Source organism: Onychostruthus taczanowskii, unplaced genomic scaffold, assembly GCF_017590055.1.
Source record: "Onychostruthus taczanowskii isolate IOZ18803 unplaced genomic scaffold, ASM1759005v1 scaffold13, whole genome shotgun sequence".
Taxonomy (NCBI): Eukaryota; Metazoa; Chordata; class Aves; order Passeriformes; family Passeridae; genus Onychostruthus; species Onychostruthus taczanowskii.
This window is the reverse complement of record NW_024498462.1, coordinates 14,219,865-14,241,036: the sequence shown is the minus strand read 5'-3', so window position 1 is coordinate 14,241,036 and position 21,172 is coordinate 14,219,865. Positions and strand designations below refer to the sequence as shown.

The 21,172-nt window shown below is 40.2% G+C and overlaps 1 protein-coding gene across 5 annotated transcripts in view; it reads right to left on the bottom strand.

The window, feature by feature from the left end:
- The window catches only part of DIAPH2 (diaphanous related formin 2), a 172,755-nt gene that overhangs the window by 105,863 nt on the left and 45,720 nt on the right, over positions 1-21,172 (bottom strand). For all 5 annotated transcript variants that reach the window (XM_041396311.1, XM_041396306.1, XM_041396308.1 and 2 more), the window contains 3 exons: positions 7,199-7,300; positions 5,698-5,792; positions 4,763-4,864 (listed from right to left, as the gene is read on the bottom strand). In XM_041396311.1, the coding sequence (XP_041252245.1) occupies positions 4,763-4,864; positions 5,698-5,792; positions 7,199-7,300 (299 nt within the window). The remainder of the gene's footprint in view (positions 1-4,762; positions 4,865-5,697; positions 5,793-7,198; positions 7,301-21,172) is intronic.

The window sequence follows — 21,172 nt, the reverse complement described above, 5'->3', positions numbered from 1 at the left end:
AAATTAAAATTAATCACATAATTTGCTTTAACTTTTGTAGAACAATCTCCAATTGCTGTTTTTACTCAAAATGGCACAGAAAAAAAAATTGTCAAAAGCTTTAGATCCCAAAACCAGAGTGCAACAAAACATGTACAAGCCCACAGGAGAGTGTGACATAAACATTAGTGAAGAATAATCCCTAAACTTCAGACAAGTGTCCTTTCTTCTTTAATGCTGTGCAGTGTCATGGAACACTGATCATTTATTAGCTTTTGGCCACCAACACAGCACTAAGTTTTAATTCTATTCCCTGACCTACATAATATTTTAAAACTATCTTAATAATTTCCTAAGAGCTGTTTTCATGCGGGTTGTTTCCTTAAAACCCAGAACATTTTTATACACAAAATGCCCTTTAGGTATCAGCAGAAGATGGGCACAAATGCAATTTCAGTTCCTCCTGCCCCACCCTGCCCTGCTTTCCCCTTTTGTGGGCCCGTTTCTAAATCCACGTGTTCAGTGGCAGAGAAAGAATGATCACATACTGAACTTGGAGAAATCTAGAATTAGGTAAGGAGCAAAGCCTGCATTCACTTGGAAAGCTCAAATTCTTTATGGTTCTAAATAAAATCAGTGTCAAAAGCATATCTATATATAAAAAATTAAACATTCCAGCAGGTGCATGGAACAGCAAGCACTGGCTTCCCCTGCAAACAGTTAAAGAAATGGATATTTCTTTTCCAGCTGACTGTCAGTGATGGGCTGTATGTCATTATTTCCCCTTCTGGGCTCTCATAAAGGTCTTGTCTGAACTCTCTACCTAATCAAGTTCTTTATTCAGTTCTTTATGCTTTATTATCATCATTCAATTCTCAAGCCCTGTATTAAAACGAGGATCAAAGGCTATTGGAGAAAGGCAAAAAGCACAATTAAATTTGCCTCACTTCCTAAGAAAAAGCTGACATTCCTCTAATAAAAATTTGTCAACTTACTAAGACAACTTAGCCTCTTACCTATGTTATATTAAAGTTGCCTTTTTTTCCCCTGGAAACGTTCTAGGAAGATTAATTCTGCAGCAGCTCACAAAATTACAATGAGGCCAAACAAGCAGCCAATAAATTCAATTTAAAAGACTGAATGACTCTAAACCAATGGAGGTGCAATAAACTTGTACAATTCTCCCCACTTTGTCTGCCTCCCAGCCAGGACTGCTCATGACAGCTGAGCTGGTTACACAGGAAAAAAGGGATCACAGAATATGCAAGTTTATACAATTCCTCAGTCCAATTTATGCTTTTGTAATACCAAAAATGTTCAGCTGGAAATGCAGCTCCTCACTGAAGCTGCAGCTACTCCCACATCATAAACAAAGGAACTTTGAACACAAGGCTGAGGTGTAGAACTCAGGTAACATCCTGTCCAGCTGAGCCAACAGTACACAGATGATTCAGTTAATGAATTTTTCTTGCTCTACTTCAACATCTATGCAAAGTTTCCTCTAGAGGAAGTTGTGGTGCCTTTTTTGATCCCAGGATATAACTTCAAAAAGTTCCAATAACTCATTAGAATATGTAATTGATTTTAACATTCATCTAAAGGAAAATGCAGTTCTAATTTTCATTTACATATCAGCAGAATATTAAGTTAATTGGTTCCTTCAAATAAGTTAATCTTTTACTAAGTACGGTTTTTCCACACAAACTTTAAGCAACTTATTCCAACCTTTATTAAATTTGATGGGCAAAGTGATTATCCAATTAACATACCTTAATAATTAACACACCTAAATCTACACAAAAACAAGGGGACACACTTTGAATATTATTTAAGGTAGTCTGTCTTCTATTCCTAAAGCCAAGATTGAGATTATTATTTATGAGAAACTCCAAAATTAATTTGACACATTAGAAAAAAGAACTTCAGTCAAGACTAAGTTCAGCTGCATTTCTTCCACACTTATGGACAGTTCCATGATATCATAATCAGAAACAAACCCAGCATTTTAGCACCAGTAGTGCAGTTAGAGGCCTCTACAAACAAGACAGAAGCAGGACCCATAACTTATGGACAGTTCCATGATATCATAATCAGAAACAAACCCAGCATTTTAGCACCAGTGGTGCAGTTAAGAGGCCTCTAGAAACAAGACAGAAGCAGGACCCATAAGGCAAAGTACTGGCTTTTATTAAAGCAGATGGTAAAGCTGAATAAGCAAACAAGCTCCAGGAAACTTGGTTCCTTCAGAAGGCAAACAGCACCATTTGGAGATGTTTGATTAAGCAGTTTTTGCTAATTAATGTTGCATTAAATACTTGGAAACTCTCTCAACTTGCTCTAGTCAGTGTTTCCTCAGAAATCAGTGGAACAGTGACCGTGGCCACCCTGGCACTCCTGGGAAATAAAGGAACTATTGTGGCTTTTTCAACTCCCATAGGAAAAGGCCAGGCCTCCAGCTCCAGCCAGCAGGAATCCTGACCTGGAGGAACCCAGGAGCCCCAGAAGTGGGGTCAGCATCCTCACCCAGAGCAGTGAGACAAGGCAGGTGATGGCTGTGGAGGGGATGGTGGCAGGGGCAGGGCAGGACATGACCCAAGTTAAATGATCAGGGTGAAGCACTGAGGAATTTACAGCAGAAAAACACTGGAATGCCTACACAGCCCTTTCAATCAAGGTCATTAGGTACAATTTTGTCGAATTCTTTGCTGATTTTAAGCAGAAAACTGAACAGAATTCCCAAACATCAGAGGCTTCCTTTGTCCTAACACCTCCAGCTTGCCTGCTGCCACTAAGCATTTCCCTTCAACACACTCCAGATATGCTCCCTGCTCAAAACCCAAGGAACTGCTCACTTTGTCTGACAATATCTAGGTAGGGGGGAATACACCCATCAATATAATAAATATAAAAATTATAGATATTTATTTATTTTATATATCTAGATATATATGTGAAATATTATATATAGTATAATGTATAATATATGCATATATCACAATACACATATTCATCGATAAGTTTTGGTCTGTTTAAAGACATAACACACATGTTTATATTTTAAATATGCATATTATTATTGCTGAAAACCCAAGAAACTGCTCACTTTGTCTGACAATATCTAGGTAGGGAGGAATATACCCATAAATATAATAAAGATAAAATTTTATACATATATATATATATATTTACTTATTTACTTAATATATATATATATGAAATACTATATATACTATAATGTATAATATATGCATATATCACAATACACACATTCATCGATAAGTTTTGGTCTGTTTAAAGACATAACACACATGTTTATATTTTAAATATGCTTGCTATTATTGCTGAAAACCCAAGGAACTGCTCATTTGTCTGACAATATCTAGGTAGGTTTTGGTCTGTTTAAAGACATAACACATGTTTATATTTTAAATATATATGCATGCTCTTGTTGCTTCAAAGAAAGCAGCAAATACGTATTTATAGAGATTTTTAGATTGCTACTGATCAATAAATGGCAATGTTTTACTTCTTGTAGTAAGGCTAATTAATGTATTCCACTTCCATCAAAATTCCTCATCTCTGTCTGGAAATAAAATATTTTTGGAACTTTATGCCATTTATTAAAAGAAAAGGAAATCAATAGGCTAAAGTTTCGCAAAAGAAGCCATTGATATCTTTCATTTTCTAAATCCTCTCCAAAAATCTCATTAGGACAAATCATATTCTGTTACTTCCCCAACTGAAAAATAATTTTTTTAAAAAAAAGCACTCAAAAGCCACTTCTGAAGCCAAATTATGCTCAAATCAGAGCTTTTTAGTAAAAAAGTCTTCTAAGAGGCCTCTATTTCTGTTTTAATGCATTTTAATGTACATAATGCCTTAAAAATCCAGCAAGAGCAAACGTGGCTCCCGTGGAGCTGGGGATAAATCCTGAGCACGTTCCAGAGGCTCTCATCATCATTTTAATCTCCTGGGCTGAGAGGGGAAGTGAAAACAGGAGCTCATTTGCCTAAAGATTCCTGAGCTCTTTGGAAGACCAGGAGCAGAAAGTGATTCCCAAGGGCTGGCAGGGTCCCACCCTCACCTCAGGCATGGACTAAAGAATTCCTGCAAATGCTGGAATTCCCTTCCAGAGAGGCCCCAGCCATTGAACAGACCCAGGGACTGAAAGGAGCAGAACACAAGCTGCAATTCCAGTTCCAGTATCAATTCCCACCTCTCCTGAGCCATTCTGCAGGTTGGTGTGGGTATAAACACAGATGTTTGGTATGTGTATGCACACCTACATATCAAATATAGATGTGCACATATTAACTCTTTCAGGTTTTGATACAAAACTAATTTATCAGAGTTATCAATGCCAAGGAGTAACTGGGTCTTCCATGGGCTCCTGGAAATTTATCTGCTTGAAGGCAGAGTGTTCTTCAGAACTGTTTAATAAACACTGAAGGCAAGACAGGCAGAAAAAAGATTTGGTCTGGCACAGGAGTGCCTTGCTTTTAATGCTACACTGTAATTCCTTCCAGAAAAACACCCAAAATCCCAGAATCAGAGGGGTTCACACAGGAAAGGACCCTGAGGATGAGCTGCTTCCAATCTGGCTGGTCACAGGCTGGCCTAATACATATTGAAGAGATTTTTTTGATTACTACTCATCAGGAAACAGCAACTTTTCCTACTGCAGGTCTTGCAAAAACAGTAAAATAAGATTTTTATCCTTAAATTTGTTTCTTTTTATGTGCCAGAATGGAACTTTGCAGTTCATCCTTGCACTAACACATACCACAACTCCAAATTGCTCAGGCTCGGCAAGATCGTTGTACTCATCCTTCAATTCAGCTAAGGCATTGAGTTCTTTCTGCTCAGGAAGATTCTTCACCAGGTTCTAAAACAAACAAGGCATTATATCAAATTTGTTACATTAAACCATCTAAGATAATAAAAATAACATGCTCAAAATACCACAACATGGAAATGCACGAGGAAATTACGGGAGGTTTATTTTATTTACGCAGCTTTAACATTATATAAACATCAAATCAAAGCAGCAATTATTTAATACAGACATCAACTGCTCTGCTGCAGTCTCTGATTTGAAGAATGTATTAAAAGGTTACAGTATCATTTTTCAGGGCCTGACAGCCTCAATGAGCTTTGTCTCTCTACAATCTCCTTTTGCCCTAATGCTCGCATCTCGCTCATTAAATATCAATCAAAAGATAACTGGTCTGTGTAAAACATGACAAAAGTAGCCAAAAAAAAAAAAATTACAACCATTAGACATTCAAAATATCTGTGCAGAAAATACACTTAAAAATACCTTATAAAAAAAGGTCAGCAACCCAAAATTGTACAGATCTTTTGGATGGCAAATGTACAGGGACTCAGGCAAAAGTTCAATTTGCTGGCAGTCTTATTCATGTCCCCAAAGAAAATGGTGAGTTATTGTATGATCTTCAGGTGTCAAAATACGGACATGGCAAGTATTTAAAATATTTATGACTGAATAATAGTTTATTTTAAGAAATACTCAGTAAAATTGTAGATTTGCATTTAATACATCATATTTTTTTAAAATAATGCATTAAAATATTGCATTTTTAAAGTGTAAATAGCATTTATTTAAATACACCCTGTCTTACTCTTGAATTCTTACTCCTACTGCCATTTTCATGTGGAAAACGAGCTATAACCAAAAGCAGAGGTATTTTCACATACCTGAATCAAGGATTCACTCAGCTTCTCCTCATCAACCTCTAAAATGATATTTTTTATTTCTTCATAAGGCAAACGGAAGGAACCCAAAAATATTGCTGAAATTCAATAGTGCATCATCAGACTCAAAAAGGTCAAAAAAGATTGATACACAAAGGCAAACCATTTCTAGCAACTCAAAAAGTCACACCCCCATCGAAATTGTTTCACAATTAAGAAGTCTCCCATATAAACAAATGCTAGATGGGCACAATACTGCAATTTGACTTATAATGAATTTCCTTTAAGAAATGAAACTATGACAACAATTTTAACTTTTAAACCAGGCTCAGCTGCTCTCTAGCAATGTTACTTTCCATTAAAGTTTTATCTTTATGAATGACATCTGCATTTCTACATAAGCAGACCTACTCAGCCAATAATAGATATCTTTATCTATTATTATTAATATTGGTTCCATAACCATGTATGAATAGCTGTACTGCACTTACAGTTAGGTCAATGATATTTGTGTGATATTCTAGAAAAGATTTCACATCAAAGTGGTAATGAAGAGCTGGGCAAAGTAAGAAAATGCCTTAACTTTACCACTTTTAGTGTAACTGAACTTATACAAGAGACACACACACAATGCAAACCCTTCAAAGGTGGAGCTCTCAAAGCAATTTGATCTCAGAATGTTATAAAATCTCAAGAGAGCCCCATTCAGTAAACTACAAAGAATTCTTAACAGATGGATCAGCATAACATTGTAAAAAAAGTGCTTTATATTCAGCCCAACTACTGTGCCTGATTATCCTGCATCCATGCTTCCATAATTTGAAGTTTTCCATCAATTGTGAACTCTTCTATCACAAGCTCATTTTCTGCTCACAGATGTGGCACTAAACAATGCCCACATTTGGGTTTACACACTTATTTGCCATGGGCACAGTTGGACTAGTGACATTTATGGAGTTCCTGATGGAAATAAAAGACTGCACTACTGTTAATGATTGATTTCCCTCCATAATTAAGGAGGAGAGAAGCGAGCTGAATGCCACAAGAGGGCTGGGTTTGGTACAATTTCTAGCAGTACCTGCACCTCTGTAGCCTACCTGGTAACACCTTCCCCTGAACCTCTAATTCTGCATTGCTCTGGAGAAGGAGCAGGCAGGAATTGTCCCTAAACCCCCTCCCACAAACGCCCCCCACACTGTGCTCTGCCCAAATCAGTGATCACTGAATTGCACTTCCAGTCCTGAGCAGTTAATTCTGTCAGTTAATCGAGGGAATTAACTGACAAAAAACCCCAGTCACTCATTACATCATTTTTCCATGTTACTTTTTTTAATTTTTCCCAAGTTATTTAGTGAATTAAAAACACCACGGAATTTAAGGCTCACGTTCAAATCAGCAGTTTTTAGAGAAACTAATTGCATGTGCAAACAAAAAAAGACAATTGATGAACACTGAGGTGCAGATGCTACTTAGACATTGACCTAATGCCCTTCACATCACTTACATAAGTTCTGTGCAGATTTTCCATCCAAAACTCTTAATTCTTTGATCTTCTTCTTTGACTGAGCTGCTTTCTTTTCTTCTGATTCTTCTACAGGCTTTTTGGCTGGAAAGAAGGTATTTATTAAATTCTATTCATTATTACAACAGTTCCATCTTAGCTAACAGCAAGTCCATTAGCAAGCCATAATAATACATCTTTTACAATCAGTTCAAGGCAAAGTGACTGCACTGCCTCCACCTGCTGTAAAATATCCAAACAAACAAAGCAAATGTCCAAAATTGAAAGGAACAAGAAATAAAAATATGACAATGAACAATTTTCCCAAGCACTACCAAATGATATTTATGTATTTTAACCCCATGAAATTTCAGTTCAGCTCCGATTCATTGCAAGCATTTTTAAAAATACAGGGATTTGGTGTTACCTCGAAGCACATGAGTGCCCTCTATTGAAACATTAATAATATCTGAAAGTTCTTCATCCAAAACCAGCAACATAAATCATTTGATATTTCTCACACTGAACAAAGGTTTATTATTAATTATTTATGTTGTCAGTGGTAAAGAGGAAAACTAAGAAAACAGTGTATATTTTTAAATGATTCCTTTTAAATTAGCACAACTCACTAGTCTTATATTCAGCACTTTAACTTATATGGAAAGAAATGTGGCGTTGGAGCACCTAAAATATAAGCTGATTTTTTGCATAATTTAAAACAGTCAATTTTTACAGAATTTTCTTAAGCATTAAGTAAACCCATTAACAAGGATTTATTTCCTTTTAAATATCACATAACATATTTGGCACTGAAGGAACAGAATCTTAATGTGCTTAACATTAATTGAACTTAATGAATATTTTAAGTCATTCAAAAGTAACTGAAAAACTGGAAAGTCAAATTAAGATGAAGTTTCAAGCAGACTGAATATAGTTTTGTTCTCTGAGCACTATTTTTTTTTTTTTGCACTGTAATGAGCCTTCGTGGGCTTCATTACAGGTATTTCCTAAGGAAAAAATGTTAATTTTTAGTGTGAAGAATAACATAAAGCCACAGTTTCAATCTCTTTAATTAAAAAAAAAAAATTATTATAAAAAATAAATATTAAAATTAATACCAAAAATAAAAAAGAGACCAGGTATTTGTCTCCTCACACCCATTACCACCAGGAAAACATCTGGCACAAAGGAATTCTGCTGGGTTTCTAGCCCTGAATAATCAGTTTCTCTTGGCCAGCACTAACTGAGTCAGTCCCAGGCAGTGCCCTCAGCCCCAGCTACCTCTAAAGAGCCTAAATCAGAGAAAAGTGAAAAGAAAAATGATTTTAGAAGAAAGCAGCCCTTGCTCTCCCCCTGTTTCCACTGGCCTGCAAGCCTGCCACGAGCAGCTGGCTTGGAGCTGCCCATCCCCAGAGCAGCCCAGCAGCCCCAGCACCGACCCCAGCTGCAATCTAAAACCCTAAAGTGACACTTCATTCAGTAATCAGGCCCTTATCACTAATTGCTCTCAATTAAGAGAGGAAATAAGACCAGGTGCTCAACAACACAAACAAAAAAACACCCAAGAGTTAAAAATGAGCTGTCCCATGGGCAGGCAAGAAAGACAATTCCAAGTTCTGTTCTGTCACAGCAGAGAAAGCCTGGGCTTGTGTCTGCAAGGACAGGTGACAAAAGTGATTCAAGACAAGTGACCTACTGCAAACCTGATCTGTCCCAGAGTTAAACCCTCCAGACCTCCAGGGATCATCTCTAAAGCTCTGAACACCACAAACAGGGTCCCAGACTTGCCTCAGGAGTTGGGGGTACCAAAGACAAACCTGCATAAAACACACACCCAGCTCCTTGGCTGGCAGACTGCAGAAGTCACAGTTTAAAAGAAAAAAAGAGTAATAAAATGGTTTTGTTACCAAATATCACCTCACAGAAAGGAAACTTTCTTCCTACAGTGGCAATTTACAAAAATCAGAAAGAACAGGAGACAAACAACCCTGTGAGCAAGGGTTCAAGGGCAGAGGTGCTACAGCAGCCCAATGCAGAACAGGTATTAAGTTATTCAGCTGCTACAGTAACAAAAAAGAAAGAGTAGTTTGGGTTTAAACACATACTATTTTATAAACAGACACACAGAGGGTGAGCTGAGGCAGAATTCACAAGAGGAACTCTGCCTGTACAGGGCACAGAACCAGTTTTCCTTATCACCCCTTCTCACCTGTGAGCAGGTGCACTCCACTGGTTGTAAAATCAGGAGCTACATTTAAACCACAGCACATCACACATTCATAACAAACCATGGCTCCTCTGACCTGCTCAGGCCTGAAGGGCTGCAACAGCACTACTTACAGACCACCCCTTTAACAAACATCAGATGTCTGGGTTAGAATAATTTTTTTCTACTTGAAAAAGGCCAGAGGAAATGTTCTTTAAAAGATGTTCTCTCCTCCCACGCATGAGACTTCAAAGTTCACTTCATGCCAATTCCAAAAAAACCAGAGAAACACCAGAACCAGATGCTTTTGTGACTGCACTAAAGCCACAATACATCATCAACACAAATTTACCAAGCCCAAATTCACAGGCAGAAAGAGACCCTACTAAAATTTCTAGAAGAGGCAGCTCCTAGAATCTCCCCACCACCGTTTCAGCCATGCTTGAGATGCCATGGAGCATCAGAGAGCTCTCCAAAGCTCATCCCTCTTCTGCCAGAGGCTCTGCTCCCACTATCCATTTCAGCAGTGATTCAACTGTCACACAAGCACGGATGATGGAATTTGGAAAAATAATTAACTCAATTAAAAAGATACTTGATACTTTGCAGAACTCAAGACACCACTGCTGACCAACCTCCGGCCCCTCGTCAGGCTCTCCTTTCACAAGTGCCTGTTCAAAGACAAGACACTTTTTGGTTTGATGCCACAGAACCAAAGGGAGAGATGAAAGAAGGATTTTATAGCAGGCAGCACAGGGCAGCTCAGAAAAGCAAGATGAAAAATCAATCTGGATGCTAAAGCAGCTGTGTTACTTCATGCAGACCTTGGAGCTCAGTGCTGTGATTATTCATTACAGCACTTTGATAATGGTTCTGGCTTACATCTTCATTCAAAATCAGCTTGTTTCCAAAACAACCAGTCTTACAGACAGCACCAAGAGCTGGTGCTGCCATACTCAGGTTTCCATGACAGAAATGGTCAGTTTTTTTAAAAAAAGGTGCAGCAGAGGGGAATGTTCCTCACTCTCTGACCACTAGGGGAAGGGATGAAGCAAGAGAAGACTGAAAGAAGAGGTCAGCTCAGCTCTGGAGCAGCGAGTGTGCTCTGGGGAGTGCAGCTGCTGAGCCACTCAGGCACAATCACCTCACACCACTAGACCTGTACAAGGTTTTGGGTGGGCTTTTCCTTATTCTTGACCCCAGACAGACAGAAGGGACAGGGAAGGACAGCCACCACGACAGAGCCAGAGGAGAGCCTGTGCCCTTCAGCACACACAGATCCTTTCTGGAGACCAGCAAACACAGATGTAAACACCAGCACTACATGACTTTTTCCTAATTTAGAGCTCTATTAAGTTAGCAATAATACATTTGTTTATGAGTGTTGGAGGGAAAAAGCTGATGCAAGAAGCTGCAAGGCATTGTTTGCTGTTGATCTGACATTTCCCAGAGCATGGGCAGCTCTAGCTGTTCCTCCAGGGAGACCTTGAGCTGGGAACTCCTCTAATCCCACTGCAAGTGCCCTGCTTGAAACCCTCCCAACCCAGCCAGGGCACACAAACCCTAAACAAAACATTATGGAAGCTTAAAACAACATTAAGCAGGGCTAATGATAATCATGGTAAAGAACATACAGCAACAGGTTGAAATCCTTTAGAGACTTAATTAGAAAAAATCCTACCATCAGTACTTTTGTACTTCTGTAGAAAAAAATAAAAAAAAAAAGGGAAGCATACATTATTCTTGAAAATTATAATTTTACACCTGTTCATTACTTTAGCTACTGAATAGCATTTGAAGTGGCCATGACTAAATTTTTGAAATATATATGATTTTATTTAATGATATTGAAGCTGTTAAAGCATTTAATTATGAGCTGAAATGTCCAGTTCATATGAAATTCCCTTCTTTCTTTAAATTATCAATGAATAACTCTAATAAAGAATTAACAGCAAAAACTGTCAGTCATGGATACAATGAGGATGAAAATTAAAGGGAGCTAAAAAGGAGTACACTGAATTACAGCATGGAGAAAGCAGATATTTAGGTGAACTTTAGCCTACCTCAACCTGAGCCTAAGCCTCCAATTTCTGTCAAGTCTGTTCACACAGTGAACAAAAACATCCTTATATTGTCATGGGAAATGAACAAGTAATTTCATCTTATTTCCATCTGGCAAGTGGCTTCCCAATTGCATTTACCAGTATTTGGCAGCAGAAGTAAACATACAAGAGAAATTAACTGCTTTGTTATTGCCTCTACCTGAGAGAAGAGCTACAGCTAGTACAGGAGTGCAGGAGAAAAAATAAGTGCACACACAGATGCAAGGGATGTAAACTACACACACAAGAGAAGACTTGAACACCTGAAAGCAGTAATTACATTGAATTTATCCCCCTCTCCCAAAAAAAAACAACAAAAAAAGCAAAACAAAACAAACTTCTGATGTGATATGACTTGATGGAAAAATGAAATGAAGAGCTAGGAATGCCACCAAAAGATTAGAAAGTAATTTGTAGCACAAAAGTGCAGCAAATTCTGTTGCAACACAATAAAACTTCTCAGGGTCTGGCTAAATGCATCATCTTGCAATGGTACAGATTGTCTCTCACTTCTGTGCTGCTCCTAGAGGCACTGAGAAATGGAAATAAAAGTCAGATGAGGGGGGAGATGGAGGGAAGTCAAACACAAGTAGTCTCAAATTTGCAGTTGTTCCTTTCCCTCAGCAATACAGCCACCCCAGGGTGTCCCTTGGTGTGGCCACAGCATTCCCAGGCTGGAATGACCCCGGGGATGGGACAGGGAGCTCAGCTGGGGCACAGCCTGACCTTCCTCCAGCCACCTGCAGGGACAGAGAACATCTGTGAGAACAGAGGAAGCACGTCCAAGCTCTGGCTGCAGGCAGCAGCAGGAGCTCTGACAAAGTCAGTGTGCTCCAGCCAGGCTGCACAAACAACCTGCTGGTCACCAGCAAGGGCAAACGTGTCCATGGGCTCATGGAATGGCTCAGGCTGGAAAAGCCCTGGAAGATCCTACAGTCCAAGCAGCAGCACCAGTGCTCAAGTGCCAGATCCAGGTGGCTTTGAGCACCTCCAGGATGCCATGCCCTGGGCAGCTTGAGTTCCTGCAGCTTGCCAGCCCTTCCTGTGAAGGTATTTTTCCTGAGGTGCAATCCAAACCTCCCCTGGTGCAACCCAAAGCCGTTTCCTCCGCTCCTGTCCCTTGTCACCTGCAGAAGCAGAGCCCTGGTGCTGGCAGCAAGGAGAAAGCCACAGGGCAGGCTCAAGAGCAGTGGCCAAGGAGCAATTCCATACCCTGGCCTGCAGGCAGTGACACAGGACATGGAGAGGATCCCAGAGGAGAGGCTCTGGCAGAGGCCACAGCTCACACAGCTGAAGGCACAGACTCTCCTGGACCCTGCAGAACGTGTGCCATGCGATCCATGGACTGCAGGAACTGGGATGAAGGTGCTTTGGCATCCAAACTCATTTACAGCTCTCCTCTGTCATTTGGGCTCTAACTTTGACAAGCAGCAAACAGTTTCCCCAAATATCCAGAGAGAAATGCAAGAGCATCAGCAGATGTCAGCCACACCTCCTGTCAATTCAGGCAGCAGCTGGGGGATCTCATGTTTATTCCCAATGCCACCTGGCATTTTTCAGTTCACCTAAAATCACTCAGTTACCAGTTCCTGAAGCAAAATTAATTAAGCACTCCTGCTGTCACTCTGTCCTTTCTGCAATCAGAAGAGCTCAATACCTGGTACAGCAATAAAAAAAGAATTATTACAAAGCAAGCAACTGATCTAAAAGTGAATCTTACACTGAGCTCTCAAGATAAAAAAATAAAACAGGGAGGAAAAAACGTGGAACCTCTTGCAATCTTGTATGTTTTTTGCCTAATTAATGTAATCAAGCTGAAGGAAGTGGCATCAACCCAACAAATTATGCTCTGTGGAAGAATAAAAGAGATCATAACTTAGTTTTACAAATTAGTTTTGCGAAAAAAAAGTAACAGGGGATCTGTACTCCTATTAATTGTTCTTATAATTGATTGCTACTTTATTCGACCACCACATTTAATGACTACTATTAATTTCACATGAAATATTCCTTGCTCTGTTAAAATGATTGTAAATAGTCTAATTGTCAGTCTCTAGCAAGAACTTGTGCAGCAAAGTTGTACAGCTAAAGTGGCCTTAATTACCCACTCTGTATTGGGATGGCTTTCAGCTTTCTACCAACAGCATCAAGGAGATGCCTGGGCACAAAAACTCCAAAACAAGACAACATCCCAACAACCAAAACAGCTCCTCCCCACGGAAACACAGAAAATCCCAAACACAGCCACACCTGATCTCACAACTGGCCTTGCCTGTGGAAGGTGCTGCTTTTGCTGTGAGACAGTAAAAGCAAATATTAACAATTCACGACACACAAATGGCCACAGGAACACAGAGGAGCATTAGAAACCAAACAACAGCAGGCAAGCAAGGACTAAACTGAAAATATCCTCCGTGGGCCCCATTCACAGTGGTGGAGATGTGCTGCAAGAAGCTGGAATAAAACCCAGAGGCCTTTTCCATGACCTCTCCTCTCTGTTTTCCCATGGATATTGAAATGAAGAAACCTCAGGAATACTGAAATGAAGAAACCTCAGGACTGTGCAGCCCGTTTGTCCCTTTGCCACCACGCCCAGGCTGTCCTGGAGGGGCTGGCAGATCCTGGGGGTGAGGGGGCTCTGGGCTCTGCACAGCCCCTGCTCAGGGCTGAGCCAGGAGAGCCATCCCTGACCTCAGAACTCCCTCAGAAGTTTTCACTGGGGACAGAAGATGTTTGCCTACGTCAATAAAATGCTGCCCATAATAGCATTTCTAATTTCAACAGCCACATGGCCCAGTTGTATTTTTGCCTCTGACATCAGGCCACCATCACCACCAAACTGAGACAGGACAGCTGGAATTATTTCCCAGATTCTGATGAGTTTCTTATCCATACAATTTTCAAAAGTAAAAAAAAAAAGTATCAAGACTCAGGAAAAAAAAAAAGTGATTAAATTGCTGTCATATTTTACCACGATTCTAGCAAACTCATTTTCTTTTATTACTGTGAGAAGTCTAATAACTAGATATCTCTTAAATTATTAGTTCACCCACTGTTCCCCTTGATGAAGCCCATAAAAAGCTCACCTTCACAAACAAACACACTTATGGGAATCACATTTTCCAAAGGAACCTTCCAAATTATGAAGCTAAAATCCCAATGTCCAAAAATCTTTTCATACAGTCAAGTTAATTAGATATTGGTGTTTAATGGAACTCACTAAAATGTTAGTAAAAATGAAGTCATAAATTGATTTCTTCTATCATTGTGATATCTGACATTTAACAATCCTGACTAAATATTGAAACACTATGTAAAATACACATGTCCAAACAGACATTTTAGTATTCTCTTCCTTTTTAAAGCATTGCTCTAGCAACAAGGTTTTAAAATAAACATGCATGCAAAATACATAAACATACTGAATTCCAAATTGCTTGACTTCCTAGTGTAATGTAGCCTACCCTGGTTATGCACTCTGCCCTACAATCAAATACAAAATGTTACATTTCCACTAAGAAATTTGATTTTAAGTTTAGTTAAAAGAATTCTATTCTCCCATTTAGAGTAAAAAGAAAAATAAGATTAGCTGGTATTTATTGTTATATTGAACCCACAGAACTCAAAAAGAAGCTTTCACAGGCATGAGGGCCAGAGCAGAACTTCCCAGGGTAAAAGGACCATATTAAAAATAATTGGCAAATGATCTGCCTTAATAAAGCCCATTAATTTCAGTAGTAAAAGTCAGCACCCCATGAGGTTGACTGGTAAGCAGAGCTTTGATAGTTGATCAATAGAAATAAGGATAAAATGTTGGGAAATTAGTCCTCCATAAACAAATGTTTAAAACTGTGGCACTGTGGTGGATGGTATCAAATAAACCCAGTGAGTGGAGGCTGTGCCAAGCAGCCCTGCCAGCCTCAGCATGGCTCAGCACAGACCCTGGGACAGCCCTGGAGCAGAACTCCTGGGTTCCATGGCTCAGCACAAACCCTGGGACAGCCCTGGAGCGCCCCTGGGTTCCATGGCTCAGCACAAACCCTGGGACAGCCCTGGAGCATCCCTGGGTTCCATGGCTCAGCACAAACTGGGACAGGCTCCCCCAGCCCCCAGAGCATCCCTGGGTTCCATGGCTCAGCACAAACTGGGACAGGCTCCCCCAGCCCCTGGAGCATCCCTGGGTTCCATGGCTCAGCACAAACCCTGGAGCATCCCTGGGTTCCATGGCTCAGCACAAACTGGGACAGGCTCCCCCAGCCCCTGGAGCATCCCTGGGTTCCATGGCTCAGCACAAACTGGGACAGGCTCCCCCAGCCCCTGGAGCATCCCTGGGTTCCATGGCTCAGCACAAACTGGGACAGGCTCCCCCAGCCCCTGGAGCAGAGCCCCCTGGCTCTGAGCAGCCACAGCAGAGGGCAGGGCTGCCTTGGAACAGGCCCCACCTGCCCAGGGAATATGCATTTCTGAGCAGCCACAGCAGAGGGCAGGGCTGCCTTGGAACAGGCCCCACGCATGGCCCATTGTCCCCATCACTCTGACTAATGGCCACCTTAACAAGGTCATCCCAACAGTTTCAGAATCCTGGGACACTGCAGTGTCTCTGGCACTCTGAAAAACAAACAGGCAGGCATTTGGTGACAAGCACACCTGTGAGTGCCCCTCAGTAATGGGGTGCACCCACTGATCATTTCTGGGTGATGGCCAGGTGGGTGCTTTACTGCATCTTCTGTGGATCATGCGCTATTTGGGTCTGCCCCTTTGGGCAGTCTCTGAAAACACAGAGAAATAAATATAAATTAGCTATTAATGAGATGTTCAATGAGAGAAGGAGGCAGTAAAGCAGGAGCAGCAGGGTTACAACTCTGCAAAAACAACACATCTGTCTGAAATACAGAGAAGTGCCATGGCACAGGTTATAAATGCTGAAAGATCCTGAGTTCACTGAAGACAAAACACAATGAAGACTTTACTACGTGTAAAGATGTGACCTCTGGCTTGGAAAAAACATCAACTGCTGAGAAGTATCTCTGTCTAATCGATTCTGTGTACATCCAGCAGCAGACATTTAATACATATTAACATGTTTTTACTCTTTAGACTGAGCAGCTGCTCAGTCACCTGCCAAAGATGAAATCCAGGGCTCAGCCTGAAGTCAGCTTTGGATGGTTGTGTGTGTTTGCCACCACCTTAGATTTACCTTGGAAAGGCTTTCCTGGGGGTCAAGGTACCCCAAAGTGTTCTGAACACACCCAGGTGCTCAGAGAACGTTCGAGACACACAAGATAAATTACTGCCACATCACAGCATTAGTCCCAGGGGACCCACAGGGTACTAAATTAAGCTGCTTGCATTGTAGCAGACTAAAAATAGTGCAGAACACACAGCTCCCAGCCTCTCACCTTTAGCAGCAACGTCAGGCTCCACTGCTCACCTCAGCACACTGCACAGGCAGGATCCACTGGACATCCTGAATTTAGCACCTGTGCTCTGCTTACCTTTTATGCCACCAGCACAAGCCACATTTGGGATTCATTAAGAAGGCAATGTCTCTGTGCTAATGATCCAAGTCCTCAATGAAACAACAAAAAAAAAAAAAGCCAAAGAAAACCTTGACATTTACTCCACAGGTACTCCCATTCAGAATATGGAATTTGATAATTCCACACTGACTTTTACCATGTGGACTTCTTGATTTTAGAAAGCCTTTAAGCCACAGCCTTTCCACAGTGGGAAACAATTCAGTGGTGGTATTCTGCAAAAGTTACATTCCCACCTAACAGAATAAAGCACCTGAAAGGAAGAAGTTTCAGAGACATTTCAGTTTCTCACGTTGCACAAGACACACAATATAGAGAGTTGTAATTATAGCTTTACACCCATTTGAGATGATTAATAAGTAATTCAAAAAAGCTGATACTTTTGTTATTATCTGTACTAATGCCTATGTACCTAGTATATTCAATTTCTCAATGAATTCAGAAACTTAATAGCATGATTGTTAACTTTTAATCCTTTAGATAGCTTTTGAATGCCTCTTTCTCCAAAGAACCTTTATTCATGTAGGTAACAGACCTATCCCTGCTCTACTATAAATGACAGAAATTCTTGCAATAGCAGCTATTCTGTCCAAAGCAGCCTGGAACAGCATTACAGGTGAAGCAACTATCACTCAGAGAAATGGTCCATGTCAAGAGCAGATGACATTTTTTGGGTTTTTTTTTGGTCAGCAATAAGAAAGGAAAAAACAGTTTTGCACATAAAACATAAAATCCATGGAGAGGGCATCATTTTTCTACAAACACAGAATCACTGCAGGTCAGCACAGTGAGCAAGTGGAACCAGGCCATGAATCAGACACATTTTGTCAGTTTATGCTTCTGCAGGAAAAAATCCACATTCTATTTCTTTTGATAGAAAGTAGATTTAGGAGGAAATGCAGGATGTGCTAACCATTGTTCTGCTAAAAGATGCAGGGGGCAGCTCTTTAATGCAGCCTTGAAAGAACTATTTTACAAGTAAGACCATCAATTTTGCTTATAACCACAGCTTTGTTTACAGTGGGGTTTTATTTATTTAAGCAAATACATTGTTATTCCCAGAACTCTGCTGGAAGTTTTCAGCAGAGTGAAATATTGGTGCATAATCCATTTAATAGTCAGCACCAACTGTCCTGGTAAGTAGCTGGTCTGCTCTCCATCCTTTCCTCCAGACTTTTATTCTTCCCCTACTTCACTTGTGTCACAAATTCCCGGGCAATGTTCAGCTGAAGAACCTGCACTGGAACCTCAGCTGGAGTTCCCTTCACCAACACTGAGGAAGCTGCCAGAAAATGGATCCACAGTTCCAAACACATCAGAAGGCAAAAGGAATTGTTTCAAAACCATTCTGCACAGAGCCACTGAACACAGACCCAGAACTGACCCCCAGCTCATCATCAGTGAATTTCATGTGCATTTACAGATAGCAATTCCTGCATGGGAAAGAGGAGCCACACTTGAGGAGAATTGCCACAGTGGATAATCCTAACAGCTCATGGAACAAAGGATTGCTGTCAAACCCATACAATGATTTAATCAGAGAATCACTGAATAGTTTGGGTTGGAAGGGATCTTAAAGATCATCTTGTTCCAAGCCCTGCCATGGACAGGGACACCTTCCACTAGGGTTACACAGGGCTCCATCCCACCTGGCCTTGAACACTTCATGTTGAGAGTAACTAGATTCACATTAAATAGATTTTTAGGATATCTAACCTAAGTTCTCATGAAAAATGTAGTTGCATACTTGAAGACGAGCATTTTTACAGGTTATTCTTTCTGTTTTGACATTAGAGAAAGCATTCTTCTCAGTCTAATCTCTTTATTTATTCATACAGAAGGGGCTTTATTCCAGGAATATAGATTTCTATTTGTTTAAAAACAAACAAACCCCATTTCTTTTTGCAGTTCAACACAGATTTTTTTTTCAATTCAACTTCCGAATTTCTTTTTCATCGAATTCATAGAAAAAAATACTCTCTGTAAGAGCATTATAGATCAAGACTACTTCATGAATGTATTCATATTTCATGCTAATTAGTCTTTGTACACAATCCCTGTCTCTGCAGTGCCAGTACATGTGTCTCTGTCCTCAGCTCCTCATTAGAAGTGCTGGGCTTTATTTGAGCACTGCATCACCGAGCCTCAGTCAGACAGTCGGGGATGCAGAGCTGCCTTTCTTCCCCTGCTGGATTTCAGCAAGCTCATACACACAAAGCTCCAGCTCCTTAAAAAAATGAGGCATGGAGGAGGTACAGAAGGCACCAACTTCTACCACAGTTATTTCACAGTGGGCTGGAATTCCAGACTCCTGGAATGTGTGGGTAATGAGCATTTGTCTGGGTGTCTCCAGCAGTGATTCCCACACTTCCCTAAAGGGAACCTCCAACACCTTAAAGGTTGGAAAAAACCCACTGGACCAATTTTCTTTGCAGGAAAAACCCAATGCCTCTGAGAGTTCACCTTTCCTTGGCTTTTCTTTATAGTCACAACTGCTGTTCCATCTTTGCTCTTCAAGACATTCATTTTCATGTTCTGAGAGCTGAGGTATAACAAAGTAATACAAGAACTCTGTAAGCAACCATCTAAAATATAACACTTACTAAGACAACTCAGTCACAACATTGTTATAAATACATAGAAGAGGTTTTTTTAGACAATACATGTCTGTCCCCACTCCAATTCTATTTAAATTCCCTTCAAGTTCTTCCAGTGAAGCTTTCTGACAAAATTACTAATTGAAACTTGCAGAAAATCTGAGCAGCAAGGGCTTTGTTACTAATGTTTTTCAGAAGTTTTTCAGTGTCAGAGATTGCTTAACCAAAAGATGGCCTTGCATCAGGCACACACACACAGGAGAGCCCCTCCAGTCTCCGTTTGCCACGTGGCACTGTCAAGGCAGGTGGAAAATCAGTTTGCACCTGCAGAACTACTCCAGTCACTCAGGAACCAGCAGGATCCCTCATTTCAGGTCCTCGCTCCTCACGGAGCTCTCACCTGTCCCAGTGATGTTCCAAAAGGGTTAAGCACTGCCAATTAAAGTAAAACTGAAGGAATGGCCTCACATTAGAGCATCTGACCTGGATTCAGAACAGACAGAATGCTGATTCTGAAATGAACTCCATTTCTCCAGGAATTGTGGGGAATACATTATGCTGTACCTCCAAGCAATCCATGAATAATGATAGCAGCCTTCAAATAGCCCAGACCTCAAACTACTTCCCACCTGTCTCCTCATCTGAATACAATTTAATTCACACACAGGCTGCTTTTATTCAGTTTTCTGAAGGTGCAATTATTGCAGTTCTTTCTGTAATGCTGATTAAGACAATGTCCAAACTTCTCTCTCAGAACCCTCTTATGGGACAGCAATGCTCTGAAAAAACTCTAACTCTGCTGCAGATGTAAAGACAGCAAGCTCCAGGAGCAACCAACTGGAGAGAGGAAAATGGCATCCATCTGACCATCCCTCTTGATTTACCCCCTTAGGAACCACAAAGTTTTAAAAGCAGAGTCCTAAGAGACACAATCAAAGTGTGCCACACTGAGACCTGCAGTGAAATTCCTGCCTCTGTCCAACCCTAAAGCATGAGCATTCTGAAAGTGTAATTTATATAAGATTTTACAGGAAAAGAAGACAATAAACAAAAATAGCACAACTGACACTGAGCCTAACTTCTGAAAAGGTCTAAATAGATTTTATTTTTTAATCTGGGATATTCTTCATTCACTGTCACATGATGAAAACAACTACAGTTAGTTGGTCACACCAACAGGACACATAGTATGTTTCTTCAAAATAAATTATGTTTTCTTAGGCTCCATATTACAAACTACCTTTGACATAAAAATTAAGTTATTGAAAGGTGAGTGCATTAAAATGCTATTTGAAATCAAATATTAAGAACTAATATTTGCAATCTTTACCTCCTAATTGGAACTTTTGCCTTCTTTTACACCCTTCTGAACACCATACTCATATCAGTCCTTTTGTCCCATGATGAATGAAATGGGTTCTGATGCTCTTGAAACAAGACTTGGACTCTAAAATAACTCTAAGATAATTTAAGAATTTTTTAAATGTACATAAAATGCATCAAAATACAGAGATATACATATAAAAATCTGTTCT